The following is a 22427-nucleotide window of genomic DNA, read 5'->3' on the forward strand; positions in this document are numbered from 1 at the left end:
TTTTTTCTTTTTGCTTATGTGGTGCTGAGGAATCGAACCCAGGGTCTCATGCATGCAAGGCAAGCACTCTACCACTGAGCCACCTTCCCAGCCCCTCCATGAGACTCTTATCTCCAATTAACCACTAGAAATCCGGAAGTAGAGCTGTGGCTCAACTGGTAGAGCACTTGTCTTGAGCTGAAGAGCTGAGGGACAGCACCCAGGCCCAGAGTTCAAGCCCCATGACTGACCAAAAAGCCAAAAATAACTCAGGAAAATATGCTGTCTCTGTTCAAGTAATTTGGTGGGATAGTATTCTATATTAGATAAAAGTTTTAAATCCAGAAGAGGATCACTTAAGGCATCTAATGGGATAAAAAAATAAATAAATGGAACTGAAATGTGTGATTTTTACCTGAAAATGGCCCCTGGTGCCAGAAAGAAACATCTTGAGGACTATTTTCAATTCGATTTATGGACAAAATAGTATTTTTCAGCAATAGTGATAATATCAGAATTGTGAAACAATAATTTCATAGCTTCCAGATTGTTACAACTTCCTACCAAAACTTGTAACTTCTTTGGAACTTACAAGATTATCATAATTACATATTTGCATATATTTTTATCTTATATTCCCAATAATAATGGGACATGCATCCCCAGAAAATAAATTAAGATTAGTGTATTTTAAATTACTTCAGTAGCAAGGTTAGATAGAAGCCTGTATGGAAGGTGAAATTTAATTTGGAAGTCATAAGCTATAAAAATATAAAAAATGTATCTGATGACAAGGTATTTGTATACCAAAGGTTGAATTTAATCATCTAGTTAAAATCAGCTTTCATGGCACTAATACCAGTTTCTACAGCTGAAAATCTAGTGATGTTTGATTTAATAAGTCTATATACTCAAAAATGAACATTACTATTGGTACATATCAATAAGCATGAGTGCAAAAACATGATTAAGTAAAAGTTCAATCCTAAGTCAGTTAAAAGACAAAATCTTTAGGCTACATGGAAATTTGAGACAAAATACTCCATGTAATATATACATCAATATCTAAAATATTATTCAAGCAAGTCTCAGTAGATAAGCCAAAATTCATCAAATATTTAATTCACAAAATTAATCATTTAACAGATTATAATATGCAGATGAGACAAAATAACCATTTTATTTATTATATCTTCTTTAACTGCCATTCAGGACATTTAAAGCATAAATTTAGAGCATCTGATAAAGAATCACCTATAATTTATATAATTTTACCTCATAATCTTAGTGATGCCCAAAACAAATTATAACTAAACATTTAAAACTATAGTTCAAATTAGCATCAAAATATTTCTTCCCATCAGCAAAAGATGAAAGCTATACTAACATAATATAGATGTACCAATGTTTTCATTATATCTTCAGAAAAATATCTTAATAGATTTGTATGAGGCAGTATCCATTAAAAAACTTATTTAGTTGGAATATTAACACCAGATATGGGTTGCCTGGCTGTAGTGACATGTGATACAAAGCAACCTCATTTGAGAAAATTACAGCCTAGAATCAGTTAAGCAGCAGTTTTTAGAAAAAATATTAACTTCATTACTTATACAGTAAAGCTCCTACATACATAAGTCTTAAAGGGCTGAGGCTCCTTGTCATATTATTCGCAGCCACACACCTTGTGGCCTGAAAACTAGGGTCTCTGTTGTTGTTGCTTGTTTTTTTGGCTTTGAAATAGGGTCTTGTTACAGAGCATGGGCTGGCCTCAAACTCTTGACTTTCTCTCAAGTGCAAGGGGTACAGGACTATGCCAAAACACTCAGGTAGGAATTACTTTCTAAATTATATTACTTCCAAAATAGGGTTAAGAGAGTGTTTAGTGTTTTTTTTTTAATTTCCAGCAACATAGAAAACCAGGGAATTAGATGTAAAAAAAGTAATAAAACCATACCTTACAACCTAACAAAGACTCTCCTTTATTAACAGCCAATTATAATCTCAGAACTTTTAATAGACAGTAAAATCCCCCCATTTATGTCTCCAAATCTACCCTAACAATTCTCCCCTTGCTTTCCTGTCTATTTCTCCCTCTCTACTGAATGCTTCCCCTTAGCTTTGTTATCTTTCGTTTTAAATTTAAAAACAAACAGCTACATTCTACGTGTATATCCACTTGACTAGGCTGGAACTATCTGTACTTGCCACTTCCAGTTTTTTCCTTTCACTTCATTCTGAAGCCAGTACAATTAGACTTCTGTCCCCAACAATCAACTGAAATTGCTCAGTTTTAAAATCTTTTCTAGATAGGGTCAGATATCAAATATTTAAGCATTGTAGGTCATATAATGAAAGACATTTTTCTTTTTCCCCAATCCTTTTTTTAAAAATACAAGAATCACCATTGTTCACTGGCTGAAAAACAACAAAAACCAACCCATGAGTAAACACAGGCTACAGAGTAAATTTTGCCTTTAACCTATAATTTGCCAACACTATCAATGTTATCAAATACCTCAGATGATCAAGCTCCAGTTCACCTTACTGGATCTAAGAGCATTATTTCAGATGCTCTTTGATCATGCCTTTCTCCTTGCACTGGCTTCCAGGGTATCACTCAACATTCTCCTGGATCTCCTACAACCTTCACAGGCTAATCATCTTTAATTGCTCTTGGCTAGTTTTTCAATTTCCTGGCCTATTAAACTAGGATACCCTGAGGCTCAATCTTGAGTTCTTTTCTATTCTCAGTTGGTTCTCACCCCTTTGTGATCCTATACATTCTTATTTATTCTTTACTCTTGTTTAACACTGTAAATATGGAGGAAGGGAGGTAGGGAGGGAGGGAGAGGGGGAGGGAGGGGGGAGGGGGAGAGGGAGAGAGAGAGGTGTATGTCATATGGTTATTTTAGTCTTCCTTTGCAAATTTCCAAGATTATGTTTGTGATAATTTTATATATATATTATATATACATATATATATATACATCACACACACACACACACACACACACACACAAATGATAACACAGTAATAACACTGAGTACAAAAACAGGCAGGTACCCAGTGGATTAAGCCTATAAATCTAGTTACTCAAGATGTAGAGATCTGAGTATCAAGATTCTTAGCTCTAATTAGGCAGCAAAAAGTTGGAAGTGGAAAAGGAGGCTCATGTAGTAGAGTGCCAGCTGTGAGTGAGAGTGTGAGGTCCTGCATTTAAGCCTAGTAGTAATACAATAAAACAAAACAAAACAAAAACATATTCCTCACACTTTGATTTTTCTTTTCTCAAAATATACAAAACCATGCTCGGTGCCACTGGTTCACATTTGTAATCCTAGCAACTTAGGAGGCTGAGAGCTCTGTTTAAAGCCATCCTGGGCAGGAAGCTTGTTGAGTTGCTTATCTCTATTCAGGCAGGAAAGAAAGAGCCAGAAATAAAGGTATTACTCAAATGATAAGTGCCCCAGGCCTTGTGTTCAAGCACAGGCACATAAATGCACACGTGCGGGACATAGACAGACATAGATACACACACACACACACAACACACGCACGCACGCGCTGCACACACACAATAAAAACAAATTGTTATTTGAGAAGAAGCCAGTGAGGCAGCCAGTCTTTCTATTACCTGAGTGGAGTTAGATAGTTGGTTTTTCCACGGCTCCTCTGCGCTGCTGGTCAGGTTTGTGCGGTTATGAGGTAGAGTGAGTGCGTTTCGCTGCAAATAAGGCACGTTTCCATTACTTCCACTTCCTGTTACATGATTATTGCCTATCAAAATAGTGTCTGTGCTTCCCAGCGTTCTTGATGTGCTACAGGGAACATGGCCTGTGGAAAAGGGTCCATTGGCTAATGGCTGCCCAGGGCAGCGGACTCCAGGTTGAGAGACGCTAGGCATTCTAGTTAGAGCAAGTTGTGGCTGCTGGCCACAGACTGAGTTTGTAGGCAGTGATGAGTCAGCTGTTGGACCATTAGGAATTCCAGGAGGTCGAACCTGTGCAATTCCTGTTTGTCTCATCTGCCAAAAACAAATAAAAAATAAACTCTTTTTTGGTTGGCCATAGTGTAGAGTATCACAATGTGAAGATGAATTAATAATCAAGGAAACCTGGTCAAAATACTTAATTTCTCAAAGTTGAAAAAACAGTAACTCTACAAAGAAATGACTATTTATGGAATGCAGTGGAGGAAAAAAAGTTATTTTGAAAATATACTTGTATCTATGAAAAAGTTAGGAAAACAAATATTTTTAATAGGAGAATTATTCCTTAAAAGATTTTAAAGTGTACTTAGTTGCATATTTTATATGGGTTTTAACTCCCAGCACATGAATTATATTGGTCAGACTTGTTTTGTATTTATTTTACTATTACAACCACTTTTTAGGGAAAAAAGAAATAGCTGATCCATATGTAAACAAAAGAAGTATCACGAAACTTTTTCCAAACCCCCACCAGAAAAATTGTAGCATTTGATTGTGTATATTTAAGATGACAAATCTATACGAAAGGTCACTCTGGAAAAGTGCTTAGCATGTTTTTTTGTTTATATTTTTGTTTTTTTGGGGGTGGAGGGTGCTTTGTTTTTTGTTTTGCAGTGTTACTGTTCTCCAGTTCAAGTCTAGGGTAAAAAAGTGGATAATCCACTCTGCTGACTTTCAAGATTATTATATTAGTCGATTCTTAGGATTGCTACAGAGTGGTTATCCAATCCATGAGAATTTATGAGGTGAAATATTTGGAAAAGAATCAGACATTAATGATCTAATATATAAACCCTCCCCTTTACCCCTTAATTTTCAGAAAGAATAAGTAAAACAGGACTAATAGAAATCATCAGGGACCATTAACATGCAAGAAAGTAAAGTCTGGTTCTTTCTTCAACTGGAGATACTTTCCAGGCATAGTGGGGAAGGCTGAACTGGCCCAAGTATTAAATAAAATGTAAGATTTTTTCTTTATGGAAAATAAAAAAGAAAGAAAGAAAAAAAGAGAGAGAGAGGGAGGGAAAGAGGGAAGGAGGGAGGGAGGGAGGGAGAGGGAAGGAAGGAAGGAAGGAAGGAAGGAAGGAAGGAAGGAAGGAAGGAAGGAAGGAAGCAAGCAAGCAAGCAAGCAAGCAAGCAAGCAAGCAAGCAAGGAAGAGCAGCAGAGGCTAGTGAGAATATGGACAAGGGAACCTAATACATTGTTGATGGGAATGTAAATTACTGCAACTACTATGGAAATCCGTATGGAGATTCTTCAGAATCATTGTTCAAAGCTAACCCAAGCAAATCCAAAAGTTGTTTTTTCTTTTCTTTTCTTGGTGGGGGGGTAGGGGGAGGGAGAGGAGGGTTGGTCGAAAGGCCTGAGCACTGTCCCTCAGCTCTTCAGCTCAAGGCTAGCGCTCCACCACTTGAGCCACAGCACCACTTCCAGCTTTTTCTGCTTATGTGGTGCTGAGGAATCAAACCCAGGGCCTCATGCATGCAAGGCAAGCACTGTACCACTAAGTCACCTTCATAGTCCCCAAGAGTCTCTTATTGCCAATTAACTACCAAAAACACGAAGTAGAGCTATAGCTCAAGTGGTAGAGGACCAGCCTCAAGGAAAAAAACTAAGAGACAGTACTCAGGCTCTGTGTTCAAGCCCTAGCAGCAACACAAACAAACAACAACAATCGCCAGCATTTTAAGCATCAACTACTGAATTCAAATACTGGTAGAAAGTAAACATAGATATGATTGTGCTCTAAAATCATGACAAACAAAATACAGAAAATGTCAACAAACTTTAGAGAACAAAATGTTATACACACTTGGTGTTGCTGCATTAAGACAAATTGACTTTCCAACTGTTCCAGCATCAGTTTCTGTGCTGGATTTAAATTATTTCTATTTGCACGGAGCTGTTCCAAGTGCTAAAAGAAAAAGAAAATATAGTTACTATATATCAAAATATATGTCCAAAATATATCTCAGAAACAAGCTTAAAAATTGTGAGCAACCTTACTGAGAAACAACTGACTGTGTGTGAGCCAATAGCAGATTAGATGATTTCTCACAATCATCAAACCCAACACAAATTTCTTTCAAAAGGTAAAAAACCTGAGTAAGAATTATGTATCCACCTGAAAGTTTGCTCTACTGTGATCTTTGGAAGACATGAAGATGAAATTTTATTCATTATTTATTCATTCATTATTTATAAAATTCTTTAACCTTTACAATACACTATGATTAGTACACTGAAACCAGAACTCTTTGGAAAAGGAAAGCCTTTAAGACAAATCCAATGTCCAACTAGTGATCTGTTTGAATAATATTTTAATATCTAAAGAAATATGGTATAATAATAAAACAGGAAAGTTCTTTATATACTGACATGAAAAGCATTGTAAAATATATTATTAATAAGCTATAGCAGAACCACTTATCTAAAAAGGATACCTTTTAAGACCTCCTAGTGAAGCCTGAAGCCACAGATAAATACCATGAATGTCATTTAATGCCTTTTCCATCCTCATCCTAATAAACTATGGTCATAACTTTTATACTTTGAGGTGTAACACTAAAAGTAGAACAAATTACTTTTTTCCTCTTCACAATATCACAGACATTCCTTGGTACTGTAGCTCTTAGAAACCATAATATAGAATTTTTCTTTTCTTAGGAAGGGAAGACTTTTACTTTTTTACTTCAAGAAAGCCATTATTTATAGAGATTGATTCAATGCAGGCACTACAACATTAAAAGTCATTTGGATAAATAAGATGGATACTAAATGACTAAAGGCCAAGTAGACTAGACAGCCTGGGTACACCGGACTAAGGGATGATTCATATCACTTGTGGGGTAAAGTGGGATTTCATTATGCCCATCAGAATACTGTATTGTAAAAGATACCCCTCTGAACATCACCTTAACAATAAAAAAGATATTAATGATTTATTTATGGAATTTTCCATTTAATAATTTTGGATCATGGTTGAAGCAGCAGAAAGTATAACCACAAATAAGGAGGAAGGATCTACTTGAATGCATGCAGTATTTTGTGATGTTTTAAAAAAGAAAAAATAAGAAAAGGTGCATATACATGCTTACATACGCAAAATATATCCCTAGAAAGTCAGTTAAAAAGTATTAATACTAAATGAACACAGATGGGAAGTGAGCTAGTAAATAAATCTAGTAACCTAGATTTATTCTTTATCTAGTTTGAACTATTTGTATTACTTATTTTTTAAAAAAAATAAACAAAAACAAGTGAATTCTGGTATATGGGGGTGCCTTTTGCTTATGTGCATACTGAATTTACTATCATTCAAGAATTAATACTTTAAACTTTAAGCTTACTGCCTCTATGTCTTCAAAAGAAAAAATAATTTCTCAAAAGCTTATCTTACATACCTGTAATTTCTGTGGTGTCAAACACCACGAATGAGCTTGTTGCTGTATAGGAGGATGTGACATACCATGGCCACCACTCCAATTATCAGAAGTACTCTGAGGAAAATTGATTTAAAAAAAAAAAATTAAGAGTATTTAGTTAAGTCCACAGAGTTAACAATAATGACTAATGGAGGCCAAATGAGTATGAATTGGAATATTTACATACAAAAAGATGTTATGTTACATTCTTAAAAAATAATTTTACATGCATATTAAACTTAGAAATCATAAATTTAAAGAATACTGATACTTTAATAAGCCACCCAAAAAAAGGCCCACCCCTAAACTATGGCCCAAACGACTAGCCTATTTATCACACTGTCTACTAGATCCAACACTAAATTTATTTCCATGTCAGTAAAAAAAGTGATGATGAAAAGTGTGCTGAGAGCTTAACGGCAGGGAGATGAATAAAATGATTTGATGAATGCAAATTTATCCCTACTTTCAATATGATTCTAAAATTTGGGATGGAAAAAAACGGAAACCTTTCACTCTTTTGATGTCCACAGATTTAAAGTAAAGGACAAGAGATGTTCAAACTGCACAATTTCAGGGCAGTTGGAGCTACTTTTTTGACTGGGATTTTTCTATTTCTCTAAAACATATACCTTTGTTGGACTAGATGTTCTTTTCCTCTTGGCAGGACTGGACAGGTCATCTACTTGGCTAGAAGGAATCATGTGTAGTGGCAAGGGTTGCTGTGAGATTGGTGTTTGACTGAGGCCTAATACAGGTTCAGTATTTGGATGATGAGGTTTACATGCCTAAGAATCACAGAAGGAAGACAAAAATAGGGTTCTATATATTCTTAATCATTCCTTCAAATTATAAAACTTCACAAGCTACATACTTTTCAAAATGTGGACATCGCTGGTTGTAATTATTGAAAATCAAAATCAAATGAATTGTCAATGGAGGAATGTGTACCTTCCTTGGAAAAATCTGCTTTCAAAATTAATTGAATCACTGAAGCATTATGTTAGGAAATCTCTGAAAATCATGAAAATGCACAAAGGTTCTAAATTGGTACCCCAAAATTTCTTCCCATATCAGAGGGAATTTTATTTCTATCTAGATTCCCTTCTGCAATTAAATCAAAAGGCTTTCCATTAATAAAAGCCTTCTTTGCTTAGTTAAAATTAGCTTGACCACTACAGATTGAAAAGAACCCTTAAAGCTGGGCACCTGCAGAACATAACCCAACTTCTCACCTGCTGTGCTGTGTTCATGGCACCCTGCCTGGAGGTAAGCTCTGCGGGGATTGGTAGGCTCCATGCCTCCTCAATACTAGGAAGTAATTTAGTTTTATTCTGTAGACTACCTTGTGGAAGGTTACACAACTGAGCCTAGGAAAAATTATGTAAAAAGCAAATTTAACACAAGCCTACTTGAGTAAGAGCAAGTCCACTAAATCTTCCTAAATGCTATAGCTAACTGTTTTTAAAAGAAAATAGATTCTAAATTTGGGGCTTTAGAATGATACTAAGTATAAAGAGGGTAACCAGAATATAAACCTTTGTGGGAATCAAAACAAAGCTGAGCTCTGTTTTCAGAGTTCTTATAGCTGTCTTCTCAGGAAACTCCAAGCAAGAGTGAAAGACAGTGTTTGTGTTCTTTTCTCTAAAATGCTATGACAACTTAAAAATGTAGACAGTACATAGAAAAAAATTATGTAAATTAATATGCATCAACAGCGTCAATGTGCAAAAGAGCATCTTTTAAAATACTGCATCTTACTTAAAATGAAAAGTAAAATAATATTACAAGCTATGGTATGTTACAAAATATGGAAACAGATTATAGACATCAAAACACAACTAGACAAAACTTTCCAGCCACCCTCTTTCTGCCTGAGTGTCCTGGGGAAATATGCAACTTTAAAAAAACTATTTAAAATTTTTACCTGTAAATACTTGATCCGTGCTGCAAGTGCAGAGGTATTACTACAACTTTTACTTCGAGTTGCATTTAAGTAGCATTTAATGGCATCCTGAGGCTGGTTGCAGGATTCATAGAGTGTGCCTAGATCCATCCAGGCTGCAGCATGGCCATGGTCCAATTGTACAGCACAAATATAGGCCTGTAAAGCGTCCATAGGCTGATTTTGCTGTTGATATAGCACACTACAAAGAAAAATTAAGAGAAAAAACAAATATCCACTAAGAACTGCATAGTATCATAGCATAATTTTAAACTATAAAGTACATTATATGACTTAACTATCTTTACATATTAATTATAGCTAATTTTATACAAATTCTTACCCTATTGAACACCATGTATCTGCACTTGCTTCTGATTTATCAATAGACTGCCTGTAAGATATAAAGGCATCCTGAACTTTCCCAATACTTGAATAGCACCTGACAGGGAAGAGGGGGAAAAAAAAATTCCATTAATACTGAAATAAATTTATTTGTTGAAAGGATGGACTATGTATCAAGGCAATTTTTGAGAACCTAATAGGCTAATATATTTATGTTTGTATGTATATATAGCAGGAAATTAAAGAGTATACATTATAATTGTCCCCTCAATAAACTATTATAGTCTGTCTCATAGGTGCTAAAGCATTTTATGATAATGAAATCTACTATAATAAATACAGACATTATCATTTCAGTGTTACAATACTGTAAGTTAAACACAGCCCCTTCTCATTCTACTTGTCCATTCTGATCTCTAGTTTCCTACATAGAATATGCAGTTAATACTTAGAGGAGGAATCCAAAGGTGTAACTCCTCTGAACAGCTAATGTACTGTTTCTCAAAATGAATGTTTGGGGAGGGAAGGCAAAAGGGAAGAGCACACAAATGGAGAGAGGAAGAGTGATCAAATGCAGTCATTACAGCCAATGCACATTACTCAAAATTGAAACTATATAACTTGAAGGTAGGGATGGGAAGGGAAAAATGAGAGAGAAGGAAGAAAGGGGTGACACTGACCAAGAAACACTGTACTTATAACCTGACTTATGGATTGTAACTTCTTTGTACAACTACTGAATAGTAATAATAAAGAAATATAAAAAAACAAAACTTAAAATAACTATGATGATGAATTAGACTTCGATTCTCTTTACTCAATAACAAAGAGAAATAATTTGCAAATGGAACATAGTTAATCTCAAACTAGATATTATAAAATAGTATAAAATTGTGTGAAGTATATTTCGTGAATAGTAAAGAGTAAATTAAGATCAAAGTTTCAAGAACATGTTATTTTCTTAATGTGAATGTACCTGATGGATATACAAACAGCAGCTGCAATTATAAATACAGAAATCTTCTTGATAGTGGACACTAAAGGAAATGCCTAACAAACCCTAGTCCTTGACTTAAGGGTGGACAATGCATCATCAAAAGGCTAGCATAGCCAATATAAAAGACGTTATCATCCCCTGCAGGAGTTAGGAAAGAAAGAAGTGGATGGGTAAGAATAAGGGATGTGAATGTGCAGGTGTTTATTATTCAGATCCGTGAATCCCATATTCCCACCAGTTATTTTTCCAGACTGATACAGATAGATTAGATAGAGGGACAGATAAATAAAAACAGCATATATATATATATATATATATGTGTGTGTGTGTATATATATATATATACATACACATATATATATGAGCAAATATATATACATATATATGAGCAAATGAGAAAATGAGCAAAAGCATTTCGAGCACATTTGACTAGTACAAACAATATAAGAAAGTACAAACACAAAACAACAAAGAATTTTCAGTGCAACCAAAGAATACCCTGAAGTTTGCTTTCCCAATAGGAGGAATAGAACAATGAAAGCATTTTACAGGAAGACTTAGCTGTTAACAATATGTAGAATACATTAAAAAGAAAACAAGTATGGACAGTAAAACAGAGGATGTTTATATTCACCTGTTCGGAACAGGAGGAAGTAATAGAAATGGCAAGCACAAGATGAGAAATAAGAGAGAAAAAGAAAAAAAATTCCATGATTAACTGATTAGATGTCCAAACAAGTGGAGGACTAGTAGCTTGTTTTTAAACCTGAATAAACAATTCAGAAAACGGAGCTGGGGTATAGTTCAATCCTCAGTACTAAAAAAGGGGGAGAGATGGTCATATTTTTGGCAAAAGGAAGAGGAGACTAGCTAACTTGGGGAAGAATATTGATGAATATTGTTTAAAATGCTCACTCTTTGACACGGGTGAAAATATTAAAGGAACAGATATGGTCCTTGAATTTAATATAGCTTTAAGTGTAGGAATACTGATTTTTTTATCAGTTTGGAAGATAGGCTATAAGAACACAAAACACTTGAGAAAGATTAAAATAAGCCTATGAACTATCTTGCAGAATAGGCAGTATCAGATAAGTTAGTGACTGAAGACAGAGAAGGCAGTTTCAGACAGTAAACTGCTTTATGAAGGGAAATCTGTGAGGTATCAGAAATAGTGCCAAACAGGGAGAGAAGCCAGAAAAAAAGAGAATGCTACACAGATAGAAAATAGACTCCTTTTGTTTTTCTTCTTATAAAATCAAAATCATATTTCAAGTTTAGAGAAAACCTCTTTTTTATAATCACTGGAAGAAATAAGCATTATTTCCTAAAACCAATGTTTTAAAAGCTTAACTAACTACCTTCCCCTCGGACAGCCTTGTGGAACTGAAAAGGGCTTGATAGATACTATGATCTAGTCCCTGCTCTTACATCTACATGACTTTGGACAAAACATTTTAACTCCTCATAAGTCACTTTGTACATTTATAAAATGACATGATTTACAGGGTCTTTTTTAGCACTAACAATCTATATTTCTGTGATAACATGGTCAATGACTGACTGGGGCTTGTCTAGCAGAATAGCACACTACAATCTCATTTTGATATACATATGCTAAATGATGAGCTGATTTAATCTTCAATACAGTCCTGAATGAGGTGGGTAATAAAAAGCCTTAGAAATATTAGTCATCAAATCTCAAAGTTTCTTACTCAAAGTTTCTTACTCAAAGTTGTGTTTGGAAATTTAGTAACTTCTAGACTATAATTTGTAAAAAATTTTTCAAAATGAAACAAAATAGAGGCCAAATATAAAAGGTAATATAAACAATAGGATAAGGAAAACACCAAAGAAAGGCTAAATCAGACCCAGAATAACTATAGATGAAAGACAATGAATGTCTAAAATGATCACCTTGAACCCCAAAGCAAGTTAAATTACGATCTGTTACTTTTTGAAAAACTTCCCAAAAGATTTGATTAAAAGCATGTCAATAATTTAGAATGTAAAATCAGTTAACTACAAAAAACAAAAATTTCAGCACTATTAAAATTATTTAAAAAATGGTTCACTGCATATTAACTTCATAAAGATAGAATTAAACTTTAAAGCATATGCTAAAAAGATATTCACACTATTGATACTGTATTGAAGTATTAATCTGAAGTAAAAAGAAAACCCTATTACAGCATATACTGTTTAATCCATGTTATCATGACATTTACACTATCAGAAAGGAAAACAAATCACCATATTTAGAAACTCTCTTTTGTAATTTATCTTTTAGGAATCTTCATTATAATGTATTTATAAGAGAAAATACACTGTTCAAGATATAACTGTAAACTAACATTTTGGATTATAATTGAAATATCCTAGCTGGAATAGAAAAAAAAAAAAAGGAAAGCAAATATCTGCTAAGTATTACCTTCCAAGGAAATACCAGGACTGGCCAGAATTTGGATCTGCTTCCAAGGATTTCTGGAGATACTGAATAGCATAACTTTCCTTGGTGGCTTTATCTCCTAGGAGATCCACAGTGTGATGCATCCAACCTATTGTGATTTAAAATTATTTACACATATTACATAACAGTTCTTCTATTTTTAAGAATACTAAGTAGAAAATGAAGAACAACACTCTTATTTAGTTCAAGGTACTCATTTCCAAATTTTAGAACCACTAATTCTTACAATAAGAAAATCTGTTTCTCACAGTAAGGTAATAAATAATGTCAAAGTGATGAAGACCTTTTATTCAAAAATAAATAAATAAAAACAAAAATGAAGGCACATTTTAAGACTCTCCAAGATGCTATATTGATACAATATTTGTTTCCAAAGAATATAGGCCAATATAATCACTGACAGTTTTGATTAAAATACACATAAACACTACCTCATTGGAATTGCCTAGATATAATCACACCTTATATACACATTATGAAACATCAACTAGCTTGGTACCAGTGGCTCACACCTATAAATTGAGCTGCTCAGGAGGCTGAGATCTGAGCATCATGTTAGCCAGAGCAGGAAAGTTTGTGAGGTTCTTCTCTTCAATTAACCATTAAAGCCCAAAGTGGAGCTGTGGTTTAAGTTGTAGAACAGCAGCACTGAGTGAAAAGGTTTAAGGGACAGTACACAGGCTGTGAGGTGGAGTCCAATATGGATGGACACACGATGGATGGACACTTGTCTGACAACTTAAAAAAAAATCCTCAAGGCTATAAAAAAAATACATTAAAATTGTACAAATACACCAGTCATTGATGGCTTACAACTGTAATCCTAGTTACTCAGGAAGCTGAAATCTATAGTACCAGAGTGCAAAGCCAGCCTGGAAACAAAACTCCAAGAGATTCTACCAACAAAATTACCTGGCTGGACTGGAGGTGAAGCTAAAGTGGTAGAGTGTCAGCTGCAATTAAGCTAGCCAAGTACAAGGTCCTAAGAAGTTGTAAATACCACAAATGTTTGTCTAATAAATAAATTTCAAAGAATTAGATGGCTAAGTAATCCATCAAAAAATTGGATTATGGAAATTTACCAGTAGGTCTTATGTCAGTTGTAAATAAATTCAAGTATAAATCAATTAGCTCTATTCTTTATGTACAGTCTATGTAACAAATAAGAACTCTTATTTCTGACACTTATTCTATTTGATATGAACCAAAAGATATCTTAAGGAGATATAGTTACAATGTTTTTTATTTCTTTTAAAAGTGTACTCAGGGCTTTACGCTCTCACTAGGCTTTCTTTGACACAGCTGGTACTTTCTAACTCTTGAGCCATGCCTCTAGTCTGGTATCTTACTGGTTAACTGGAGATGAAAGTGTCATAAGATTTTCTGCCCCAACTAACTGTGAACTTCGATCCTAAAGGTCTCTACTACTGAGTATCCAGGATTACATGTGTGAGCCACCAGCACCTACCAACTGCTTTTAATTTTTGGACTTTACCAGGATTTGAACTCAGAGACTTGTACTTGTTAGGCAAGTATTCTACCAGAGCCACACACCCAGCCCCATAGGTCAAGCCCCAGGACCGACAAAAAAAAAAGGGGGGGGGGGCGTTCATGATAATAGTGTGGATAAAAATAACTGACTGCAAGTAGCTCATGCTTGTAATACTAGCTACTCAGGAGGAAGAGATCTAGAGGACTACACTTTGAGGAACAGCCAGGAGGAAAATTTGTGAGTCTATCTCTAAAATAACCAGCAAAAAAGCAGAGCTGGAAGCCTGGTTCAAGTGGTAGGGCACAAGTGTAACAAGTATGAGGCCCCGACATCGAACTCTAGTATTTCCACTCTAAAAGTTTGTATTTCAGCATTAGCTTAATGAATAAATTCTTCATTTTGAACATATCACACTTAGTAGTGTTTACCTAAGAATTCTAACCATTCTTAGTATACTAACAGACTTAAATGTTTTAGTTAAGACATCAATTCACATTATTATAACACTATATATATCACTTGATAAAAATAAATGTTTTGATATCTCCATATTTCTGAAGGGTATACACAAGTAAAATTCTAATGGATAAAATGAAAAACTAAAAACATAGGTTTATATGAAGGCAATGTATTCACAATTTACAGTTAACCATGATATTAATAAATCTCAGCTTGAATAAGATTTGATGATTTTTGGATCTTATGAAAAGATCCAAAAATAATGTTGATTAAAAATTAATAAACCATTTCCAAGACCAAAACCACATAAACAGAATGAAAAAAAAAACTCTCAAATTCAAAGTACAAATAGAAAACAAGAATTGGTAACTAGGCAATAAAATTATATGTTTGCCAGCTTCTTCATTATCTTCTTGGACATCAACACATGACAACTAAATAGCTAGATTCCACAAATTCAACATTAGAATAGAATTCTATGCTTATATAGAAACTATCCTGCGCTAGATGTTCTGCAATTTTTAGATAACTGTTTTGCTTACTGATATTGATAAAGCTATGAAAGAAAGCTCACCAACTACTACGTGACTGTAGTCAAATCACTTAATTTTGTTGAGTGCTAAGCATTTATGTAGTACAAAAGGAAAATGTAATACTCGCCATGGGTAAAATACCAGTGAATCATTCTGAGAATTTACAAAGCCTATCTGCACAAAATAATGATACTAACATTGACTGTATTATAGAAAATGCTTAGCAGAGTGTGGAAATATGTTGGGTTCAGATTACTTGATCAACTCTGAGCAACTGTGTAAAACATAGAGAAATACCTATAATACACTGAACATATACTATTTACATACCTAATTGTTGTAAGACAGTTGCTTTTACTTGTGAAGAAAGGTTTTCTGTCTGCAAAAGTTGTTCATAAGCTTCCTTTGCAGAATGATACTTCCTCTAAAGAATAAAGAAATTTACAGAAAAATTAATACAATCTTTAAAATAACTACCTCATAGAGTAAAAATTATATAACAATAATGCTTTAGCATAGTAGGAAAAGAAACATAAAGAACAAAGTACTGTTTCCATTTAGGGTTCATTTATAGCACTGAAAAGCTCTGAACAGGCCATGTTCCAGAGTATCTAGCATCAATAAAACTAACATGGACTGTTCCAAATATCGTTAAATACTACCTTTAGAAATTTTCCAATTCTCAATAGCTAAAACAATCTCATCCTATTTAATAACACAAGTGATCTCAATGGTTTTAGTAACATTAGTGAATCAGATAATTATTCTGTCTCCAAATACATAATCTGTTTGTTCATAAACACTAAGTTCCCAAGCAACTCAAATAACAGATCATATGGCAAAAACAATTGTTAACAAAATTTAAAGTACAAAACTAATTAAGATATAAGTTTTAAAGATGCAGCTTTTAATATATCTCATAAAATATTTACAATAAATCTGATTTCAAATATATCAAAACTACTACAGTTACAGTGAAACACTATTTCAAGTTCCATGGGCAAATCCCACCCCCCCCCACCCCCGCCCCGGTTGTAGGGCTTGAACTCTGGGCCTGGACATGGTCCCTGAGCTTTTCAGCTCAAGATGAGCCACTTTGAGCCACAGCTCAACTTTCTGGTTTTCTGGTGGTCAACTAGAGATAAGAGTTTCATAAACTTTCCTGCCTGGGCTGGCTTGAACTGCAATCCTGGGATCTCAGCCTCCTGATTAGCTAGGATTACAGGCATGAGCCACTGGTGCCCAGCTTAGGCAAATCTTTAGATGCAATCATTACTCATAGTTCTCTGCCCAAAAATATTAGTATGATTGAAAGCCACCATCACTACAGTCATAAAACTTAAGGAATTTCCTCCACTACAAAAGGAAAAAGCCAATAAAGAAAATTTCACAAATATTACCTTTAAAATGTAGTTGGCAGAAGAATCAACCAAAGTGGCCTTTACTCATATTACTACTAGTTCATGAGTGCCTGAGCAAACACAACTTTTCCAAAGAATAGGTAGAAATACAAAATTAGCCACACATACCTCAAACATAACACTTATATTATGATTTAACATAAAATAATTGATCTAAAAGATGTAATGACCAATCTTTCTATCTACAGTTGTCTTAAGGATCAAATGAGATGAGCCAAGAATTTTGGATGCAACAATGCTATATAAATAGGGAAGATTGTAGAGAATTGCCTATTGAGATGATCAGTACTTATGAAGTAAGCTTTTCTTCACAAACTAAATTATTTCCCCTAAACACTACTTTGGTCTAAAAGAGACAGCTACTGAAGGATAAAGGCTGTTACTCAATTCAATTCCTTCAATCAAAAACAATGATTGAATGTAAAACACATACTAGAAATGACTGCGAATACCGTACACTGAAAAATGCAAACAAACAAACAAACAAACAAAAAAACAGAAGATACTGTGTACTGTGTAGAATAATAGTATGAAGCTTCCCAGCGAAGAATTGTATACATTTTAAAAATATTAGCAGGCTGGGAAGATTTTTTTTTTGCAGAAACAAGTAGAGACTAATTCATAAAAGGGCTTTCTGAACCAAAATAACTGAGACTGAACACATGGCTCAAGTAGAAGAGTGCCAGTGGAGCAAACAAGCTAAGCAAGCTGAAGGTCTCAAGTTCAAATCCTAGTATTGCCCTCTCCCAAAAGATGACTGTATCCAAACACAATGGATTTACTCAAAATTTTCAAGTAATATGGTCAGATTTATATCTTAGGAAGATCACCTTGAAGAACAGGTATTAACACATAACCCCCAAACACTAGTAATAAAAAGAAAAAACATACTTGGAAAAAAATGGTTGCATCATATCAAGAAGCATCAAGCTGGAATTTTACCTCATATCACATGGGGGAGGGGAGAGGAAGAGGGAATAAAAATAGAAAAGAAGTCAACTATATTGTGAACCTAAATATGAAAGGAAAAATGTAGACACAATGTAGGGGAATATTTCTTTGACATGGTAATTTATTAAACATGGCCAAAAATAGCACAAACTATCAGGAAGAGCAAAGACAAAAGCATAAGTGGCTGAGATCGTGCAGTGTGTAATCCTAGCACTCAACAGGCCAAGGAAGGAGGATTGTTGTTAGAGGCCAGTTCAGGCCAAAAGTTAGTAAGACCCTCTTCTACCCCAACTCAGCCAATATAAAACTAGTTGTAGTGGTGCATATTTATCATCTTTGATACATAATAAGCACAAAAAATAATGAAAGCAATGAAAATAATGAAGCTCTGTGGCATAGCTCAAGTGGCACAACTCCCACTTATCAAGCATGAGGCCCTTAATTCAAACTCTAGTACTACTAAAAACAAAACAAAATATGTAGAAAAATAGGCAATGGACACAAAACCTAACACATAAAAGATGAAAACAACTCTAGAAATCAGACAATGTGGTTTAACTGATATACTATATTCTGAGGAAGTTGGGTAATTTCAAGCATTTGTAGACATGTGAACAAAGGAATCACATGTGTGTATAGACATACACATGTATACGTGTCTATATACATATGTATGTGTGCATGTCCGTACACACACACACACACACACACACACACACAAAGAAAGCTTTCCACTGGCAATGTTCTAAGTTGTACTGTTTGTAGTACAGAGAAGTTGATGCCAAGCTAGATCTGTCACTAGAACGACTGAGACATAAAATACATTGGATAGGCTAGGCCGTGGCTCTCACCTGTAATCCTAGCTATTCAGGAGGCTGAAATCCAAGGACTGTGGATCAAAGGAAGCCTGAGCAGAAACTCCATGAAACTTTTATCTCCCATTAACCACCAGAAAACTGAAAATGGTATTGTGGCTCAAAGTGGTAGACAGCTTTGCGCAAAAAGAGCTCAAGCCCCATGACCAACAAAACAAACAAAACATGTTGGATGGCTACAGAAAGCTATTAAGTAGTAATTATAAATAATGTATTGAAAACAATGAGTTTATTGTTAGCATTGTTGAGTACAAGTGCAATGCCAAAATAACACTCCACAGAGAGCTTAAATTGTAGATAAAATAGAAAAGCAATTTACCAGAAAGCACTGGATGGACACCAAAATCAAGCTAAAGCCAAAGAAAAAGCTAACACTCAGAGGAATGAAGTAACATTGGATGAACTATCTACCTTTCCTCGGATTTTTACCTGAGGGGCAAGGCCAAATTGGTACTAGTCTCAAATTAGCAATCCTATTTTCTTACCAGAAAAATCATGAGACAGACTTTGAGGCCACCAATAGAAGTGGAAGTAAGGAGAATTTGCAAGGACACAAAGGGGAAACATCAAACTGCATAGAAATTGCCCAAATCTCTGGTTGACCACTAAACTACACACAAACAGATGTCAAACAACCTATAAGAACTGAAAAATAATTTAAGATGCTGCTCCTAACAGGTAATAATCTTCTAAATGTAAACTGAATTATTAGTAATGTAAATTAAATGATTAGTAAAATAAAAAACTAATCTTCAGAAAAGTTTAACATACTCTACAGTGGATTGCTCATGACAGATAAAATTACAAGACTTAATGAACAATCATATTTAAAAGAAATGGAAATGACAACTGTGAAATTACTTAAATATTAAAATTTGGTGGTTAAAGCTAGTACTTTAAAACAATATCACAGAGAATAAGAAATACAACATGCATGAATAAACAGGAAATCATACTACAGGAAAAATGGAAACAATCACTTCTAGAACTGCTAGATACTAATCTGAAATTTTAAAAAATGACTAGCATAGAGTTCATAAGCAACATAGATTAAGATAATGATGACTATCATTATGATTAAAAGGTGTTTGTGACTTTAAATTTTTTTCAAAAAGACTAGGTAGACTGAATTAGCAAATTCAATTTTTAAAAAACACCCAATAAAAAACAAATCAATAGAACTCAACAGATGAAACAAAAGACATCAAGATGTTTAGGACAATAAAAAGACTAGTATGCATGGACTTTCAATCTAAGAAGAAAAGAGGGGAAGGAAAAAAAAAACTATTTCAAAGAACAAAAGCTAAACATTTTTCAAAACTGACATAAAACTTTACACACAGAAGATTAAGACAAAATCAAAAGCAGTATAATTATAAAATACTAACCTCTGGTTACATAATACACCAATTCTTAAAAACCAAATATAAAGAGGAAAACCTTGAATACAACCGAAAAAAAGAAACACAAACACACAACCAGTCTAGGCAAAAAAGTCTATGAGACTCTTCTCTCCAATTTAAGCACCAAAAAGCCAGAAGTGGACTTCTGGCTCAAGTAGCAGAACGGTAGCCTTGAGCAAAAAAACCTCAGGGACAGTACCCCCAGGTCCTGAGTTCAAGGCTCAAAAGTCAGGGAGGGAGGGAGGTAAGGAGGGAGGAAGAAAAGTTGAGGTTAGGCTTGAGCAAAAGAAGCTGAGTTCAAGCCCTGGGAGTGGCAAAAAAAGGGGGGGGGGTGGGACAGGAGTGGGCAGAGTGAAGAAAAACCAAGAAAGAAAAGGGAAGAAAGGAAGTTTTGATATACTCTTCCAATCTGAGACTGATCCTCAGGTGTTTGATTTCCATATTTTGACACAAAGTATAGGCTTCTTAATTTTTTGTATTAAAATATATCCTAGGGAGATATCCATTATTCCAAATATATTAATTAATTGGGATTGTACAGGGGTTTCGTTCTCTCAGTTACTTATGTCAGTATTAATAAATGTATTTTATTCTGGACCTTATACTCCATTACTATGTATACTTTTAGAACTTGAGCCTTGGTGAACTAAAACCTGTTAGGTTGCTCATATATCCTTCTCTCATGCCCCATCACTTTACATACATAGTACCTTACTTTCAGGTAAGATAAAAATGTTCCAAGGGCTCCATTTATAGTTTTCCTGCCTAGACACTAGACAGAATGAGCCCTGGTTCCTTTCTGTGAAAAATGGAGTTTACAAGCAAAGATCTGAGCTAGTGTGTTCAGTGTTGCTGGGAAAAGGAACTGCTTCTATCCAGTTCTATCCAGCAACCAAAGCTGTGAAAAATAGGTTTATGAATGCATATGTACATGCCCTCCTAAAACTATTTCTTTCCAACTAGTTTCTCTATGTATAGTGACCATAAATTCATACAGAAACCTTTAATTCCAACCTTATTAATTCTTTACCTGTAAATTCTGACAATGACAAAGATGTCTTTGATTATACACAATGTATTTGTTTCTGCCTAATATTCATATGAACCAGTTACACAATTTCTAATTCATGAACAACTAAGCATAGTGAAAGATATATTTATTTTGTTTCCAGCTTTACATTGTAACATCAAAACACAGTTTTTCAAAGTTACACAGGTTAGTTTCATTTAATCCCATCTTCTTCAGTATAGTTAACTACTCAGTTATAACAGAGTTAAATTCATGTGTTAGAACGTGACAATGATATTCTCCTCTGTATGATAAATGTAAACTTGGAGGGAAAAAAAACAAACACTTGCCGGGCGCCAGTGGCTCATGCCTGTAATCCTAGCTACTCAGGAAGCTGAGATCTGAGGATCACCATTCAAAGAAAGCCCAGGCAGGAAAGACCATGAGACTCCTATCTCCAATAAACCACCAGAAAACCGGAAGTGGCGCTGTAGCTCGAGTGGTAGAGCGCTAGCCTTGAGCTGAAGAGCTGAGGGACAGCGCCCAGGCACAGAGTTCAAGCCCCATGACAAACAAAAAACCAAAACCAAAAACTTGCTGGTTTGTATTCTACTTAGGGTTGATCCTGGTTGATCATATTCACTTAATTTTGTGGTACTTGGAATATTGCCAGTTATAACAGCCAGTGCATACAAAAATTACATACTTTTAAGTTCTATTCCCTACACATTCTTATTACACCATTCATCCATCACATGTAGATAATCAACGCCTTTGTTTCTGGTTTATACTCAGTATTTCTTTTTGTTGAAATGGCATGTTTAGATTTTTTTTTTGGGTCCGGTTGTGGGGCCTGAACTCTGGGCCTGGGCGCTGTCCCTCAAAAGACTCCACATAGAGCTCCCCTATGACCCACCCAGCAATCCCACTTCTGGGCATTTGCCCAAATGATCACAAGCAAGGCCAGCACAAGCTACCAGCACAACTGTTTATGGCAGCATTATTCACCATAGCTGAGAAATGGAACCAACCCAGATGCCCCTCAGTAGATGAATGGATCGAGAAAATGTTGAGTGTACACCACACACACACACACACACACACACACACACACACACACACACACACAC

At 34.8% G+C, this 22427-nt stretch overlaps 1 protein-coding gene across 1 annotated transcript in view; it reads right to left on the minus strand.

Annotated features, from left to right (window-relative positions):
• Kdm6a (lysine (K)-specific demethylase 6A) overlaps positions 1-22427 on the minus strand; it is a 202156-nt gene that overhangs the window by 40684 nt on the left and 139045 nt on the right. The window contains exons 9-17 of the mRNA XM_013030841.1: positions 15969-16062; positions 13116-13242; positions 9686-9784; positions 9325-9544; positions 8633-8767; positions 8030-8185; positions 7377-7472; positions 5786-5887; positions 3618-4007 (exon numbers count right to left, since the gene is read on the minus strand). Coding sequence (XP_012886295.1) covers positions 3618-4007; positions 5786-5887; positions 7377-7472; positions 8030-8185; positions 8633-8767; positions 9325-9544; positions 9686-9784; positions 13116-13242; positions 15969-16062 — 1419 coding nt within the window. The remainder of the gene's footprint in view (positions 1-3617; positions 4008-5785; positions 5888-7376; positions 7473-8029; positions 8186-8632; positions 8768-9324; positions 9545-9685; positions 9785-13115; positions 13243-15968; positions 16063-22427) is intronic.

This window comes from Dipodomys ordii, unplaced genomic scaffold (genome assembly GCF_000151885.1).
Source record: "Dipodomys ordii isolate 6190 unplaced genomic scaffold, Dord_2.0 Scaffold134, whole genome shotgun sequence".
Lineage (NCBI taxonomy): Eukaryota > Metazoa > Chordata > Mammalia > Rodentia > Heteromyidae > Dipodomys > Dipodomys ordii.